This window comes from Cyanistes caeruleus, chromosome 4, assembly GCF_971803275.1.
Source record: "Cyanistes caeruleus chromosome 4, bCyaCae1.hap1.1, whole genome shotgun sequence".
NCBI lineage: Eukaryota > Metazoa > Chordata > Aves > Passeriformes > Paridae > Cyanistes > Cyanistes caeruleus.
In genome coordinates, this window is record NC_141704.1 from 35,056,888 (window position 1) to 35,074,655 (window position 17,768).

Consider the following 17,768-nt stretch of genomic DNA (forward strand, 5'->3'; position numbering starts at 1 on the left):
ATTCTGCCAAACAAAGCACACATTCTGGATGCATTACATGACAATCTGGTTTCTTTAGCAAATGCAGCATCTGTTAACAGTCCTGTTCCAATAAAAAAAAAAAAAAAAAAAGTCTGCTATTATGTAACAGTTGATAATCCCCAGTCTCCAGAGTGGTTAACCTAGATGTGTGTGTGCATGGTTAAAACCTCTGCTGGCCAATTGAAATCTGACTTTCTTAACTACTCATTTATAATCATAGAGCAGAACAATGACACTGTTGTAATTATTACTGGTTAGGATGTATGCCAATTTTTCAGGACAACACAAAATTTTGATTGTTTTGCCCTAAATCTAACCATCCTTCTTGTAACCTGTCAAAAAGAGTTGACTACTACAAGTAACGAGTTGAAACAAGTTGTTGAATAGAAATAAACCATCTCTTTCTAACAAGCAGTGTTAATTAATTATCAAGACACCCATAGAGCCCAACAGGATCTCTATTATTTTCTATCATATACCTACTTATTTGGTATCTGTGAGAGCACCTGGAAACACAGATTCCAGTCAGTCCTGTAGCAACTGAGGTGGGATATGCCTGCAGATATGCAGTGAATGAATCTCTGCCTGCACAGGGGTTGCAGTAGCTTCCTCTGGCAAGAGGCTTCAAGGCACATAAGTGTTTTCTAAAACACCATGAAGATGGGAGAGCCATGTGGGAACTACTGAGGCTGCTCACATCTTCCCTATACTCTGGAAAACAAAAGCAACACAGAACTGAAAGCAAACATCTTGGGCAGACACCTGTTAAACAGACAGAAGAAGAGCCTGCAGGACCATACTGCAATGCATTATGAACAGCAAAGCACAGAACCAGCCCTGTTGAAGGGGCCTGGTTGCAGGCTATTTGGTGGGGAAGGCTGGGGAAAAGTAAGCAGGAGAGAATGCAGAAGGTGCTTAGAAAAGGGGATGAGACTTCCATGGTGAAGGAAGGGATTCAAACATGTTAGAGAGGCTAAAGGGGATGTAAGAAGTTTGGAGGTCCCAAAAAACACCAAATAATGGAATCTCACTAATGCAACACATTCTGGGACACGCTGAGCAAGAGGAAATCTTGCCTGGGAAGGATCTCAGCAGGTCTGTGCCAGCTGAAGAAACAAAGCACATCACTGTCAGTTAATTATGTGAAAGGAACCCTTGGCCATTCTGTCAAAGGAACAAGTCAGTCCATGTGGAAAGGCCTGAAGGCAGGGAGGGTAGCTGCACCCAGGCACTCGTGGGTGGAGGGGCTTCCCTACCCCAGCCTGTGCAGGGAGATTCCCTCTCCCTCAGTAGTCACAGGAGAGTTGTTTCTCAACTTCATGCAGCTGCAGGCATCACTGTCCCAGGACACCAGTCACTGAACGCTTCCAAATGTCAGTGGAATCCTTTGGTCAGCCTTGTCTGATCAAAGGATGGGAGGGGACTGGGTAATGATGCAATTCTGCAAGACAATTCAGGAGAGAAGAAAGATGCAAAGTCTGCCTCTGGGATTCTGCTGACATGTACAGCAGGCAGGCTCACCTGTTCTGGTGTACCAGTCAGTACCTTGTACATCAGGCAATTCTGGTTTCTGCTGCAAGGTTCAGCCCACCACCCACATCAGTCATGGGGAAAGGCCTTCCAGCTGAAGCAGAACTCAGGGCAGTATAGATGCTCAAACTGTTCCCCTCTATAGAGAATTCATTTTAAGGCTCATGGCTTCACTTTGGCAAAGCAAGCAGAAATTTACATATTTGTCCTGCCATCATGAAGGCAGAGTAAATGAGTATCTAGATCACAGAATTCACTTCAAAGCAAGGTCACCAAACCATGGCTGGCTTCAGTTCTCTACTTGTAAGAAGTTTTTTTTCCACCAAGAGATTTAACAGTTTCATGCAATCTCACTATCCTGCTGGAAAAGAGGGCCTCTCCACGCATCAGTCCTCCTCTTTATCCCTGTATTTTCATGTGTCAATAACTTACAGCACTGTCTTTTCCCCAGACTTCAGCAAATTTTTGGACATTAACCCACAAGTCATTTGAGGCACAAAAGCATCCCTATCTGCACATTTTCTGTGCTGTCCATATAAATTGCTAATACACAGTCCTGTAGATCTCAGGTGATGAGAGAAACAAAGGGCTAACAAAGCCAAACACTTCCAGTTGAGGATGCCCTGGCCCAAGTAGTGGAAGCTAAAGAACATGACAGAAGAGAAGAGCTCTCAAAGGTTTCAATCTGTTTATCCTGATTGTCAGAGGACATACCAGTTCAGGGGCTCCACCTTCCTTTTCAAGAAAGAACAGAGCAATTAGCTTTCCAAAGAGCTGCTTGTGTTAGAATCAAAAAGAAAAAAAGGAAGCCTTATTGGCTGTATGTGTAAGATACAGAGATAAAGGCACTCACCAAAGATTTAACTGATACCATGCCCTCCAGCAAGCTCCCTTGCCATTGCACAACAGGTTCATCAACAAGAGAAGGCTAATAGGGCCCTTGCACTAGTCAAGTCTTCCCCTAAATTTCCTGCTTCTAGTAAACCCAAGAGAGCCACAATTTTCTGCTACAGGATTTTCAAAAGACCACAGCAGTCACATACTCACAGACCGTGCAAACACAAGAGCAAGACTAGTGACAGTGATTCCCCCCACCATCAGCTGAATGCAACCCAGATGGAGAGGGAATTTCCAAACTGATGACAAACTGTCCATCAGATGGACCAGGTGGCAGCACTTGGAAGAGGAGGGAATAGCCTGGTAGACAGAGAATGGACATTCAAAAAGTCATCCTCTGAACTATATAGAAGCAGTACAATTGGAGTATAGAAGTCTTATCTGAGTGGCAGCTTTGGAAGAACCAAAGGGTCACAAAACACTAGCAGGTTTTTTGCAAGGAAGAGCTCTCTGACAAGCTCATCCAAGATGAAAAGGCCTGGCTACAGCAAGCCAGATAACCTCACATTATCTGGTACATCTGCCTGTGCTTATGTCTAAATTTGATCTTGGAGAGAACATAGTCAAAATCTGTTTCTGACATTTCTTCCACAGATCTTTTATGACCATTCCTCTCATTTTGGAGAGTATTTTTTAATTTTTAAAAGTTTGCATTTTTATCTAAATTCTTTTTCAAAATTGGGAAGGCAACGCCAAGATTCCTAGATAAAGACTGAAGAAATTCTCACCAATGTGTGGAGGAAGACTAAACTAAGATACACATCCATCCCTTGGGTGTATCCAATGGAAAATATCTCAAAGCTCTGCAGGATCTCCAAGAAGCATCTCGAAACCTGCAACTACAGGCATGGCAAGCTGCTTTGTCAGGAGTCTGTTAGGCTGTCTGCTTCATATTGGTGATTGTGTTTGGAGAAGACTAATCCTTAATGACCAAAGACAGGCTCTGGCAGGCAGCAGGGTAAAGGCTTAACAAGCCTGTAAGCATGCACATGAGCAGCAGTAATAGGAAATCACTCACTTGTGGCAAATCTATCATTCTGAATACATATTGAAGGATAAGAAGTATTACTTCCCTGCTGATGAAGCCCATCAAGGACAGATCAGGCTGGGTATTTCTTGTTATAAATTCAATTCAACTGAGCTAGAGTTAAGACAGAAGACCAAGTATGTGCAATTACATGCATGACTCTGGGGTACCTTAATTTCTGTTGCTTTCAAGAAAATCGAATGAGCCTCCATGCGTTCTCTCCCAGGCTTACTCTGTGGATACTTACATTGCTACTGCAGGAAAGGAAGTACTGTTGTGACTCCTACTCTTATTGTGCAAAAGACTTTCTCCTACATCAAAGGAAATAAATTTCATGCTTTAGCCTTATTCATGGGATGAAGCAAATGTACAGTGAAAACCACACAAAGGAATCCTTTTCTTTCTGGAAGCCTGCATAATCAAAGCAGTTCACCCTTATCATGCAGTCCTCCATCTATATCACACAGATAACCTGCAGAGCAAGTCTGGCTATTTGCTTTCCTTCACACAGAGGCATGTTTGTGAGTGAAAATTGGAGCAGGATTAAGGGGGAACTTCAGTCCAAATGGGAATACATGCCAAAAACCCCACCTTCCTTGAAAATATCGAAAAGGGAGGAGGAAGTGATAGACAGAAGCAATGGTGTCTGCAAGACACAAGAAAAGGCTTTTCCTACTTTTTGCATAGGAAGCCCACATTACATTTCCCTTGCCTCAGGAACCTTTACAAGCACCAAGCCCAATGGAAGGCTGAAGTTTTTCGCACAAGTCCTGTCTCTAACTTTATTGTAGAGAGAGGCAACAGACCAGCATGTACATTTCTGCAATGATGAGTATCTTCCTGAAGAGAAGGCAAAGGTAAAAAGTTCTCTGCCCTTTGGGCATGTAAAGTTACCCTGTGTTAACCTCTAGGAAACACAGCTTCAGGCTTGTAGGTGCTTCCCTGAAAAAGTGTTGAACACGCTCCAAAGGCATCCACCCCTCCCTGAGGACCTACAATATCAACATCTAAAAACTGCACAGTGCCACTGTCTTCTATTGCACAAGTAGGCATGACCTTGGCACAGCCCAACACACATCCTACCATGAGACATGACAGATATTCGATTACCATGTTCAGGAAGGCAAACACTGGCACCCCAGGGGGGCTTTGGAAGCAGAGAGAAAGTGTTATTGTCATCATCCTAACTTTCTGTATTTGAAAGGTGCTCAGGAAGAGATACAGCACTGGAGGCATGACTGTATTCATCCTTGGGCCAGAGATCAAGTGACCATTTCCATTTCTTAGGTGCCAGAGGAACAAAACTTCCTTAGTTCTCCCTTTTAAATGTTGTTATTCAAAAGGAGCTTTCCCAGTCAGACCTTGAGAAAAAGCCATCTGAAAACTAAGAAAGTATCTTTTAACCTTTTTTTTTTTTAAAGTTCAGGAGTTAACTCCGAATTTTGGGATTCTGTCAGAAACTCATATTCTGATTCTCTGTGTTTAAAATTGTTTGGGTTTCCCCCCCCCAAAAAAAAAATCTACTAAGTACCTAAGAAAGAGGAGTAAGAATTCAGAATGACTACATGAACTGCATCTGGCACCAAAGCTGGATTTTTACAGCATTTACTTTGCAACATTTACAATAATTAATTGCTCACTTGAGTGTTTACAGAAGCTCCTTACATGTCATTGTAGGCAAACCACAAATTCACATTTATACAACACCAGAGTGGTTGGTAAATGCCTTTCACAGGTCATGCAATGAATTCCATTCCTTCTTAGGTATGTTTAAGAGCTTTAAAGTATGTTGGATATTTTCCTTCTGTGCTTAGTTAAACTGTGAATTTTTACTAACTTCAGTCCTGATTTGTAAACTAAGGCATTCCTGATTGCTAATTACTTCAGAGAATTCCACCTAAACTGAGACTCTTAGCACAAATTAGTGCTGCTGCTAGAAAGTCATGGCATTCAGCTCTCCCTTTTTAGTTATCTCTACCTTTCTGGGGGCAGGGGGACAGGTGGGCTATAGGTCCTTGAACCAGTTTGTGTGTGCCTTGTTACTTTTAGAAGATTTAGGCTCAGGCTGCTGCCACAGAAAATGGCCCTGGATTGCCCACTTTGGTACCCAGCTGTGCTTTCTGGCCCATGCCTTTCCTTGCAGCCCCTGGGCAGGAGGTGCATGGCACTGGGGAACTGACATGGCCAAATCCTTTTCAGTTCAGTGCAGCTTCTGTACTGGACCACGGGGCGGTTGCAGGGACTGCTACTATTTTGCACCTATTGTCACTTGTCTTGAAGTTAGTTATCTGCACTGACATCCATGCTTAATTTTACTTCTCCCCTCATAAGGGCTGACCCACTTCTGTTAGCTCTAGAACATTTAAATGAAAGACACTCTATTCCTATTTGTTACTGCTCCAAATACTCACCTACACAGTACTAAAAATCAAAACCACAAAACATAATTTAAAATATGTATTACAAATATATAAATAATCACCTTCTCATTATGGGCTTTGGAAGTGTGTAATTGTTTCAAACTGCAAACATCCCCACTGAACATTTTTTGAGAACACAGCTTTCATTGAAACTTCACCTGAGTTTCAACCATAAAAATATGACAAACTGTGTTAGCTCAATCCTACCTTACATCAGCTGAGGTTAATCCTCCACTCAGCTCCCTGCTGTGTGAAACTCGAGAGCGTGCAAGGGTGTGCTTCAGAACTGCCCCTCAAAAGCCCTCCTGACTGAACAAACACACTGGCAGCAGTTGTTGCATGAAAGTATGCAGCCACACACATACCAGTGCTGGTCTTCTCTGAACATTTATTCAGAGAGAGACAGGTCTCACTTCATTCTTTTCCCCTCGTGTTTCATTAGATCAGCTAGAGATTTTGTTTTAGGCTGGCTGCAAATTCTGTTTTGCCCAGATACATCTCTGGACACTCCCTATTCCACTTCAGTTATACAAACACCCAGCCCCTCTGGAGTAACCACAATAAAAAACTATTTCCTGTCCCTCCAACCTGTTAAGATATTTTTAGTTGAAACTGAATGCACATACCTGTGGCAGGTGAGGCACCAGTGAGAATGTGGGTGTGGTGAGACCTTTGCTTTTCTAATGCCAAATGCTTCTACAGCTTGTCATTCCAAATCAAGGGAGGTGGCCAGCTGTCTAGTCACTCCTCTCAAGGAGCAGCTCTATTTTTTTCCACCAATATCCTCACTACTGCAAAAGAGGGATAATCTTTGACTCCATCAAAGGACAAAACATCCCCTCGGCTGTTGCAGGCTTCCACATAGGAGGGACACAGAGATGCTACAGACTCCAACAACCTATTAAAGCAAGCCTCACTACTTCTGAAAGGAATGACTCTGCCCTACCTCCTCCAGCAGTCAAAGTGCCCTTCACATCACTTTACAAGATTGGTTCAGGACTGATTCTGCACCTCATCCATTACACAGCTGGGAATAACACTCCAGAGGTTTTCCAGGGATCCAGGACCCTCAGAGAAATTTAAGCTTCCTTTGCTGATACTGGAACCAACCCAATCCTGCCTGCAAAGAATAAGAAATTTTGTTCAAGCACACAGCAGGACAGTTGGGAGTGTTCCTTTGCTCCATGGGGAACAAGCATTTGCCTCTCCACCCATATTATCACTCATTTTGTTCTCTCTCTGGTGCATTCTAGGGCTGTTTCCTCTTACCTTGTGGTTTGCTAGCAAAGGGCCTCGTAGAATGAACGTGCTCTCATTTATGGGCTTTCACTCTTGCCCCTCTGTTAGGACCCAGAGAAGATAAACACTTTCTGCTTTACACAAGTGCTCTTAGCAGTGAACATACCCAAGATTTGTACACTTACCATCTGCCACTGACTCAAGACCATTTTACAGCTATCAGACTTGAAGATATTTTGGAGATTTAATTAAACTGCTACAACATAAATAAGGAGTGAGAACACTGGCACTTCTTTTGCTCCAAAGAGCAGCTCAGTTCCTCATGAAAAAACAGACCTAGGTTTTCTGGCATTTCCTTGCAAAATGTGCTGCCTCTAACAAAAGTGTAAAAGCATTCTGACTAGCATACATGCTGATACTAGATTTATGCTGACAGTGTGAAATAACCATTGTGCTCATCTTGACTACTGCAATAGTTTCTCTTTTCCATTTAGATCTCAAAAGGACTATTTTGAACATTGCTTTTCCTGTAGCACAAAATCCAGTTTATGAATGGATCTACTGGGCATTAAATTTTCATGTTCTCAGTAAATTTACATATGCAGAAGCTTCTCACTCTTCTCTGCCTACCAGCAGGAACATCCTGTGTGAAAATTTTTATTGTCAATGAGTACCAGCAGTAACCTTCTGGTTTTATATGAAGTAAATTTATCTCATTCTTGCATCTCATTCTATTTATCCGGCATGGAACTCTGCCTAAGAGTAACAAAGTTCCCTGCCTAGGGAAACAAAGAGCTTTCCAGGATACCTGTTTTTCTGCACCTCCCAGCTTGTCAGCTGCTTTCCCACGTAAATAGCCCCCTCTTGTGTTCACTTGTAACTACTACGAGAATCGGCCACAAAAACCCCACCCAAAACCCAGACTTATCCTTGATGGTGTCAATCATCAACAGATATTGGATCGAATTCCAAGCAGTGAATAGTTTCATCCTGCTGAAACTCGTTCTCTCTGTGTTGGACCACTCTTCAGCTGACAAATCTAAGGTATTGATATCACATCTGAAATGCTAGGATTGCTAGAAAACCTTCTGGCAGAGCTGATACACAAAGTGAACAGAACAGGTCAGTAACAAGATAAAGAAAACCAGGTAGCTTTAAAATTAAGTAAAATATATTTTGAGTTCTCAATGTAACACATCCCTTCACCAAGGCAAGGGCACTATAGCTGTGCTGTGAAAACTCAGTCACTTCTTTTTAATTTTTCCTCTCGTTCTTCTGACAGATCTGACTCCAGATGTGCTCAGTGAGATTTGATAGTGGGACAGGCTGCAGCAGAGCAAAAGCTGCACTCACACTGCACTTTGTAGTGAACGAGCAGGTCCAGACCACAGCTGCTTGCAGGTCCAGAGGTGATGGTCTCTGATGGTGTGTCCCTGAAAGGAAAACTGGTACCAACATGGGCCAAGCTCAGTCTGTAGCTGGTGAAGAAGAAAAGTAGGTTTTTTCCTCAGGGACTGCCAAATTTCATATGTAGTTCTGAAAAAAAATCCACTGGAGGTGGCTTGGTAGACTGTTTTTGATAGCTCAGATAGCCATAAAGAGAAAAATAAAAAAAGTCTGTTCAAATACCAAACTAGAAGGCTTTCCTTTTCTTCTTTTTCCCTCCTGCCACCTTATTCCTGACACCAATAGCCTCTTCTGTGTCATCATCATCATTCCGAGATCGCTTCTTCTCTCCCTGCTCCCGCAGCTCCTGCAAAGCAATCAACAGATTGACCCAGAGTCCTGGCACCTGAAGAAAATCAGACTACAACAGCGAGGACATGGTCAAACAAGCCAGCACCCACCATTCGAGCAAACCTCTGGGCCTCAGCCACACGCTCTGTCAGCATCATAACTTCCTCCTCTTGCATGGGGAATGCTGGCAGCTTCTTGCCAATCAGGTGTTCAATGCGCTGGAACAGCTCTACATCATACCTGAGGAAAGACAAGACACCAGCTTGAATCAGCCCTCCTGAGAGGGCCTCAGCTGTCAAAACTCAGACTTCACCCCTTATCTCCAGCACACAGATACTGTTAGCTTGTGCTGATGGTCTCACAAGGAGCTCAGCTGCATCCAAATGATGCTGTTTGGCATGGCTTCTCTGATTTATTCAGCTCATCTGTTCAGAAGTATTTGGCAAAGATTTTCTTTTTAGACAGACACTTCAGTGTTTATGAAACACCCTCACAGTTACTGAACTTGCATTATATATTTTAAAAATATATAACTATATTGTATAGTCCAGTTAAAACAGTTCTGCTCAATGAATGCCTGCTTCTAGAACTTATCTATCTCCTCCCTCCCCACCCTGGGCTTTGAATTCTCTCCCCTTTAACTAAATAAAACCAACTGGCACTTCAAAATGAAAAGCAGTATTTTAGTCTCAGCCAGGATAAGGTCAGATATTTTCTGCTGTGAAACACAGCTGGAAAGAGTAAGTCTGTTAAATATTATCACTTACTGTGTGACAAAGGTGATAGATTTGCCAGATCTCCCAGCTCGAGCTGTTCTCCCAACTCGATGAATGTAATCCTGGAAAGAATTTTCTTGATAAGCAACAATTAATTTATGTTCACCAAACACAGAACAGATCTTAGGGCAGATCAGCTTATATATTTTCTCTTTAGCAAAGAACAAGAGAATGTCAAGAACTGCCAGGATTAAATGCTCAGGAGGGTGTGCAGCATCAGATTTTGAGAAGAGGTGTAAGTGGAGGCCTAACTTTGGTTTTAACAATTGAATTCTTCTCTTTCTAAACAAGATGACCAACTCAAATTATTCCAGACTGCAGAACAAAAGTTGCAATACATGACCTTTGCCAAGACTTCACTCTCACTTTCTTGGAAAGCTAATACTCACTTTCACTTCATTGGAAAGATAGTATTCACAGTGACCCCATGACTGCATTTTCAGTCTTGGGATCTAGTGCTCTGCATAGTGCATCTTCCAGAGGAACTCTGACAAGTAGAATTAAACTTGGTGAGCATGGTGAAAGAGAAGGTGACTGAGAATTATTCAGAAGAGTCTGATCTATCAAGCATCTTTGGTCAGTATGGTTCTAGGCTGTTTTCCAGGTTTTATACTACATTGTGGAAATTAAAATAGTCCCTTCTCCATACAGGATTTGCAGAGCAAGGATTCTAAGGATCTGTTCTATGGGTGAGATGAGAGAGAAAAGCACAAAGACCATAATAACACCATTCAAGCTGCTGCCTCAACCTTTTTTTTTTTAATTTTTTCTTACTTTTGTGATTTTACAAAATGAGTGTCATCAAAAGACCTACTACACTTTCTTCTGTTTGCAAGAAGTATCTTTAATCACTGTAAGCAGCAATAGCAATTCCTGAAGTTCACATTAATGGTATCCTTTCTGGAACTAAGCTAAGAAACAGCCACATCCCTGAGATCATACCATACTTTCTGTAAAACAGAGTTGGTAACTTACTTTCTTTTCCTTTTGCTGTACTTTTGTGATATGAAGGTGAAACATATTAAGGACACCTTATTTAACCAAATGTTTGTTGAATGTCATACTGAGAGAATTTTTTTTTCTTTTTTTTTAAACACAGTTTAAAATATGAAGGCAGACCTGGATCACAGGCAGAGATGATTACATTAAACTAGTAATATGTTAAAACTGTTTTCAGAGCCCTTTAATGTGATAAGGCAAAACATACAGTTTGAGCAGAAATGCAAAGACACAGAGCATTCCTCACTTCCCCTCTTCACTTACAGGATCACTTCTACAACCCAGGCCATGAAACCATACAAACAGAGGTACCAACTGAATAAAGGAGGCTGAACTACACCTTTCAATGGACAGAACCATGAATTTGGCTTCAGTCAGCAGAACAGAGAAAAGATGTCTCTGTTCCTCTGTCTACCTTCTTTGTCCATCTGTGCTCTCAGTGGCATTCAGACAGGCTTACCTTAGAGTGTGTAGGAATATCAAAGTTTATCACCACATCCACATGTGGGATGTCCAGACCTCTGCTTGCAACATCAGTGGCCAGCAGAATAGAACGTGCCTTTGCCTTAAACTTGTTTAGAGAGCCCAAACGTTTATTCTGGAAACAGGACAAAAAGGGAATGAGAGAAAAACATTAATTCTAGTTTCTAGTTAAAATGCTCTTGTTAAAATACCATCACAAAAGAACTGGGGGACAAACTACTCAAAAAATTCACTTCTCTAATTTCTTTTTTAAATATTACAGGATGAGGGGCAGCATTCACATTAGTTAAATTTATATGGATCAGTCCAGTCCACTAGCTGTGAAATACTCCTCCTGCAAGGCAGGTGTGACTCAGTATGGTGCAGCCCATTTCCCAAGCCCCAGGCCCCCTGCCTGCTCTATTCTGTGGGGTCATGCCCATACCTGACTCATCTGCCCATGGAGGGGAATGGCAGTGAAGCCCAGGTTGCGGAGCAGTAGAGCAGTCCTCTGAGTATTGTTACATGTACTACAGAATATCATGAAAGAGTTACCAGCCAGTTCATTCAAGATATAAACCAGGTAGCTGTCCTGTAAAGAAACAGAGAGAGAATTCAAAAAAACCCAGAGATAATCACATGTACAACATTAAATCTAGGACTCAGAGAACGATAAGATATTGGTCACGTGTGGGAACAAGAAAAGGCAATAAGACTGAAGAAACAGAAGTGCCATTACCTTGAATTTGGAGGGGATGAAAATGTAGTACTGTTGCAGTTTTTCAACTGTCTGATACTTGGAAGAAACAGCACATTTAACAGGATTCTTCAGAGCAGCACGCTGGAGTTTTTGAACCTGATAAGATCAATGAAATTTAGTTGGACAGAAATCTTACCAGAAAATTACATTAATACAGTAAAGTCAAGATAGCCTGATGGAAGGAGAACTAAAACAAATTAGTCTGCTCCCACCTTCTTGGTCATGGTGGCAGAAAACAAGAATGTCTTCCTGTCTCGAGGAATCACTTTTAATATCTTATCCACCTGTGAAAAAATCAGGATATGGAAATACTAAATACTACAAGCAAGCAAGACACAAGCCTTCCACAAATACAAAGATCATCCACATGAAAAGTAAGGCATGTGTAAACATATAGTAGGAACAATTTTTTTCTCTTCTAAAGGGAAGGTGTAGGCTGATATCTTGTTGACAATTAGGAAGTGTGAACTCCAAAAGTCCAGCAGAGCAAATATCAGGCAACGTTTCTGCAGGAATGTGTGTGTGATTGTTTTCTACACTACCTACATTCTACATCAGGCTCTCCAGAGACAAAGTGCCTCCTACTGTCTTGGCAGTGCTCTGCAGAACTCTGCTCCGTTCTAATCCCACCAGCAGACTTTTGTGTAATTATTAGATCTTAGTTACAATTTACTATTAATTTCTACAGAGCAGCTCAGTATTTACCATGTGACTGTATAAAGTGATTTTAAAGGGACTCATCTGGTGTTCCAAACTTGTCTTTTAGCAGTTTCCTACCTCTGTCTCGAAATCCATGTTAAGAATCCGGTCAGCCTCATCCATCACTAGGAACTTCAGAGCTCGTAAGTTGAAGCCCTTTGTGTTCTCCAGATGATCAACTAGACGGCCAGGGGTTGCTAGCAACAGCATCATGAGAGCAAATTCAGAATGAAAGCAGAGGAAAAGATCCAAACAGGTAAGAGAGCTGTCCATCCCAGAAATGGGATTTTTTGCCCAAGAAAAGTAAAGATTGCTTTGTGGGAATAACTCTTTCATAGGGTATCTTCAGAGAGTGTTTTGAAATAAGACTAATGGAGTAAGACTCTTTGAAGAATGTCCTAAAAAGAAGACTGTAGACAAGTTGTACTGTGAAGGATGAGACCAGCATTTTAAATACTCGAGGAAAATGAAAAAACAAGCCCAAAGCACTCTAGGTCTAGCAGGAAGGCTTTAGAATGAGCTTGTAGTAACAAAGTTACTGGCAGATACCTTAGAAACATTAACAAGCCAGTACTCAGAGCTTGGGATAAAAAACAAATGAAGAATGTACTCTCTTTTCTTTGGTTAGCTGCAGTTTGGTAACACTCATACTCCCCATCCCCAGAGCATCAACTTACCAATGATAACATGTGGTTTCTTGGCTAAGGCCAGAGATTGCGACATCGCATCAATTCCACCCACAATAACCGCTGCAGGACAAACAGAGTGCAGTGAATCCCTCAGTGCAGCACCAGCACCGGCACTGTAGTGTTCACTCCTACTGCCCACCACCCACAGCGATTCTGTACAAATGAAAAGCTACTTATTTTTATGAGAATTTACTTTACTTTAGCATATCTGACCTTCCTAGGCTTCTTAAGCCATTCAATTAATTCCTTACTGGCCACAAGTGTTTTATTTTCACAGCTCAAGAGCTACAAGCAGAGTCTATTCCTTGCAGTTCGACTCAGCTGCAAAAATCTAGGAATTCTAAAAATACCCACAAAGCTTTTTTTAAGAGATTATCTAAAGAATCAATACAGACAGTCTGAAAGGAAGATTAAACTACACACCATAGCAGGGAGCTAGCTCTAAGCAATTTCACTGGATACAAGCCCACTGTTGAGAACATTCTCTTCTACTTCCACCTTTAACTATTTAGACACAGAATGCAGAAGAGCTGTAGACCACTCCAAGAGGAAACACCATACATTCTTTTTTTCTCAAACCTTATTGCAGATCTCTGTCTTCCAGCAGCATAAGCATTCCTCACGTTTTCTTCAACCCCTCATACAAATCCTCTATTTTTATCTTTGCAATCTCCAGCTGACAAATGCTTTCAGAAAAAACCAGTCCAATACCACAAAAGCTACTTACTACTTTGAACACCGATGGAAGATCCAAGAGCTTCAAACTGCTCTGAGATTTGAAAGGCCAGCTCCCTGGTTGGTGTGAGGACAAGAGCAAATAATCGCTGAGGTGTTTCCAGCAGTGCTTGAAGAATTGGCAAAGCAAAGGCTCCTGTTTTTCCAGAGCCAGTTTCTGCCAGTCCAATGACGTCTCTGCCTGCGAGAAGGAGCAAGGGGGCAAAAAACTGTTACACATCCAGAACAGGGAAAGAAGACTTTAAAGCACCGTGCAACAAAACACAAGAATTCCCTAAGGACAGAAAAAAAGGCAGACACACAGAAGGAAAAAAAAAAACAAACAACAAAACAAAGGGCCAAACCAAAGAATTTCAAAATCTCTCTGAAGCATTTTTAGACTGTGGTTTGATTTGTACAATGATTACAGTCTCAGTAGTCAATTTTCTAGTTACATTTCTGATATTGTACAGGGTTTCATACAAACCTTAGGTTCAAAATAAATTTTACTTTATTATGTCTCAAATCTGACATCAGTTTACAGCTTAATAACTCCATTTCACTATTATAATTCAAATGTTGTCTGTTTTCTGGCTTAGGAGGAAAGAAACTGCAGTGTTTGAGACTTCCGTCATACAAATACAGGACAACAGCACTATCAAACTCCCATTTCACAAGCCAGAATTGTCCCACTGATTAAGAGAGTAATCTAAACCAGTTTGCAGTAGGAAGGGTAGGACAGAAAGTCTTTTGCCCCAAAACACTGCAGACAACCAGGTGGAAGAACAGATGATCCTATTAATCAACAGAATCCATTATGACCTCCTAAACTCATACAATCAAGAAGATGCTATCAACAGACTTTACACTGGAATCAGTTTCTCAGGAATGCAGTCTTTGTGCTTGTTTTTTTACTCCTCCAAGAAAATCTTATATGTGTAGTAAAAGAGTTTGACAAAAGTTAAATGCTAGGACAGAGCAGATACTGAAGTTTGTTCTCGTTCTGTCACTATGTCGCTCCTTTCCTCCCTGAGAGTGTTTTGGGGTTTTTTTCTTTTTAAAAATAAATTTCTCTAGGCAGAAATGTCTGCTGAATTCAGTCATTTATTTTTTGCAATTCCAGAATGCTTATAGAAAGTCACTGTGGTTTGGTTATTACTCTCTTCAGAAATCTAATTTCAAAGAGTTGCCTGCTCACAGCAAAGCAAGTTATACACACTACAGAATCAGTCAAGGCATCTTCACCTTCAGTCTCACATACACACACACACACACACTATGTCTCTACCAGAAGCAGCACAGTCTAAAACCTATTGGAATCTTCCTGTGTATCCCTGAGTATTTCAGAAAAAAAATTATCAATGTGGACTAGCAATTCAAATTATTAATAATAATTCTATTTAACACAAAGTATCAGAACTACACAACGGAAGAGAACACTAGAGGATCAATGTACCCATTTGAAAGTTTGTGACTGCAGGCATTGTTATAGGATGAACTAGTATTCTAAGCTCCACCTGGGAAGGAAACAGAATGAATATGAAAACTACTTCTAGACAGAGATCCTCAACAATGAAGAAGTTGGGACACACTGATCCTTCTCACTCGGCAAAATTCATTCACATAGAGCTCCTGGAGCAGTCCCCAGTTCAGGATCAAAGAATTACACTGCTCACCCTGGAGAGCCACTGGAATAGCCTCAATCTGGATCTTTGTTGGCACCTTCCATCCCAACTGGTCACAAGCTTCACACAGGACATCTGTCACTCCCTGGACATTAGTGACAAGAAAAAAGGGAAACAGTCATCACCAAAAAGACCGAAATTAAATCACAGAGTTAAATTAAATGCATCCTGAAACAGAGCCAACTTGTCTCTAGCAGAGACAAACCCCAGCAGGCCCCCAGTGCAACTCTCCGAAAGGACAGGCTCCTCAGAGTGATCCCCAGTTCCATCAGTATCCTCACACGATTTGTTCAAAGTCTGTAAGAGATGACTATGACAGGAAGAATATGGTCGGTTTTACGCTAGTTTACACAAAGAACTTTCCTCTTCACACACAGCTATCTCTTCACCTCAGGGGCGACCCATGACCATAGAAAACCAAAAACAACATGTCAGGTTAAGACAACCTGAAGATAGCGGCGATGGGAGCAGCAAAGCCGAACCCAAGGGGACAGCGGCCGAGCGCCCGCAGCTCCCGCCCGGGCCCGGCAGCGCTGCCCGCCCAGCGCCACACGTGTCTGCCCCGCAGGGACACGGGGCCGACCGGGAGCTCCCCCGGCCTCATCCTCACGCTCCTCGTGAGGACAGGGACAGGGCAGACAGCACCGGGAACAGAAGCGGCTCCGGCCCAGCCTCACCAAGTCCTTGAAGCTCCGCGACTCCTCCGCCGCCGGCTCCTGCTCCGGCTCCGGCTCCGCCGCCGACCCTTCCTCCTCTCCTGCCGCCATCTTGGCCCGTCTCCTGCCGGTGCAGCGCAGAGCACTCTGGGAGCTGTAGTCCTCCTCGGGGCGCGACGGGATTTGTAGTTCCGGGGAGAGAGCCGAGCGGAGCGGGTGGGATTTCCCTCGAGTGCGAGAGGTGGCCAGGGCAGGGAAATACAAAATAAACGGAACTGTGGCAACTCATATCATTAAATGAGAGAGTACAGGATGAGAATAAACGCAAACACTCTCCCAGTTCGCTTGATTGCTTCTGTTGTGACTCAGACCTGCAAGTGCTTGATGAGAGGTGAAAATGGATGTGCATTTAATGACCATCCAGGGAGTGCAGCATCAAAATATCACCACGATGGAAGTTTCTGTGTCATTGGTTTCCATCTGGTCCGGGAGTAACATCTCTGATCTCTAGTCCTGGTGCTGGTTGCAGAAGGGCAACCCTGCAGTTAGGTGAGGTTCCTTTGTTTTAGGCAAAAGAAGGCTAACATACGAAATGTTAGGGTTAGATGTTCAGGCTTCAAAAGGACGGCAGAGCTGGCTCCAAAATGAAACTCATGGCTGTATTTCTGAGCAGACTTTGCTTTCTCTGGGAAAGCTGCCTGGGCGTGCTCTCAGTGGAAATGCTGATATACTTCAGCATCTGTCCCTGGATTCCAAGCGTGGCATTTCATTTCCTCTGCTGCCAGAACAATGAAGAAAGTGAGAGGAAATACAAAGGAACTCTCTGCGTGACAAAAAGAAGAGGAAACCTGAAACAATTCATGGGCAGGAGTGAAATGAATGAAAAAATGAAACTGCTGCATCCCACTGTGCTTAGGAGCAATGATAAATTAAAAAAAAAAAAAACAAACGCCCAAAACCCCCTGTGTAGATGCTCATTGTTACCTTATGTATCAAAAATTACAGAGGTCTGTGCCATCAGCTTGCTGTATATCATTAGTGCTAAAGGTTAAGCCTGGCCAGCACATAGACACGAACCCCTGTAAGGGTCACTGGGATGCCTCAGGAAATGGAGTCAGGGATGTGGCAGGAAGTCACTGCTTGTGGTTCTTTATTGAACTCCTTGCCCATATAATATGGTGCAGTTTCAGTGGGGAGCAGGGTGGAGCAATTCTATTCTGGTGAAATTCCAGTTTGTGTAATTCCCTATTGTCAATGGATGTATTTAAATGAAAGTTTTCTGCTGTCCTAAACTGCCATTGGGAGCATTCATGCACAATAAAATAAATATACAGCTTCTAAGTAGTAATTCCTTTTTTGTGCTTTTCAGTACAGGATACTGAATATTATACTGGATTTAGAAATTGTCACTCCACGGCTTTTAAACTTGGCTTTTAAACAAATACGCTCCTAGCTCT

General features: G+C 42.4%; 1 protein-coding gene and 1 long non-coding RNA gene across 2 annotated transcripts; one reads left to right on the plus strand and one right to left on the minus strand.

Moving 5' to 3' along the window:
- Window positions 1-8,283: 8,283 nt before the first annotated feature.
- Window positions 8,284-16,463, minus strand: DDX47 (DEAD-box helicase 47). The gene is made up of 12 exons (XM_086887663.1): window positions 16,333-16,463; window positions 15,647-15,740; window positions 13,984-14,172; window positions 13,245-13,316; window positions 12,646-12,764; window positions 12,081-12,152; window positions 11,848-11,964; window positions 11,554-11,700; window positions 11,107-11,244; window positions 9,639-9,709; window positions 8,982-9,111; window positions 8,284-8,887 (listed from the first exon to the last, which is right to left on the minus strand). Exons 1-12 carry the CDS (start codon window positions 16,420-16,422, stop codon window positions 8,768-8,770), a joined length of 1,359 nt encoding a protein of 452 aa, XP_086743789.1. The 5' UTR covers window positions 16,423-16,463; the 3' UTR covers window positions 8,284-8,767.
- On the plus strand, window positions 12,635-17,652 carry LOC147653561 (uncharacterized). Its single transcript, XR_015286440.1, has 2 exons — window positions 12,635-12,823; window positions 13,933-17,652. It is a non-coding gene; the product is annotated as an uncharacterized LOC147653561 (long non-coding RNA).
- Window positions 17,653-17,768: the final 116 nt, after the last annotated feature.

What these genes read in the sequence shown, in the direction of transcription:
- DDX47 (XM_086887663.1), bottom strand. Translation starts at nt 16,422, where the DNA reads ATGGCGGCAGGAGAGGAGGAAGGGTCGGCGGCGGAGCCGGAGCCGGAG. An exon ending in ACATGGATTTCGAGACAGAG is followed by an intron (nt 12,153 to 12,645) that starts GTAGGAAACTGC and finishes ATTTTTTCACAG; the next exon opens with GTGGATAAGATATTAAAAGT. An exon ending in TCTATCACCTTTGTCACACA is followed by an intron (nt 9,112 to 9,638) that starts GTAAGTGATAAT and finishes GTCTTTCCTCAG; the next exon opens with GTATGATGTAGAGCTGTTCC.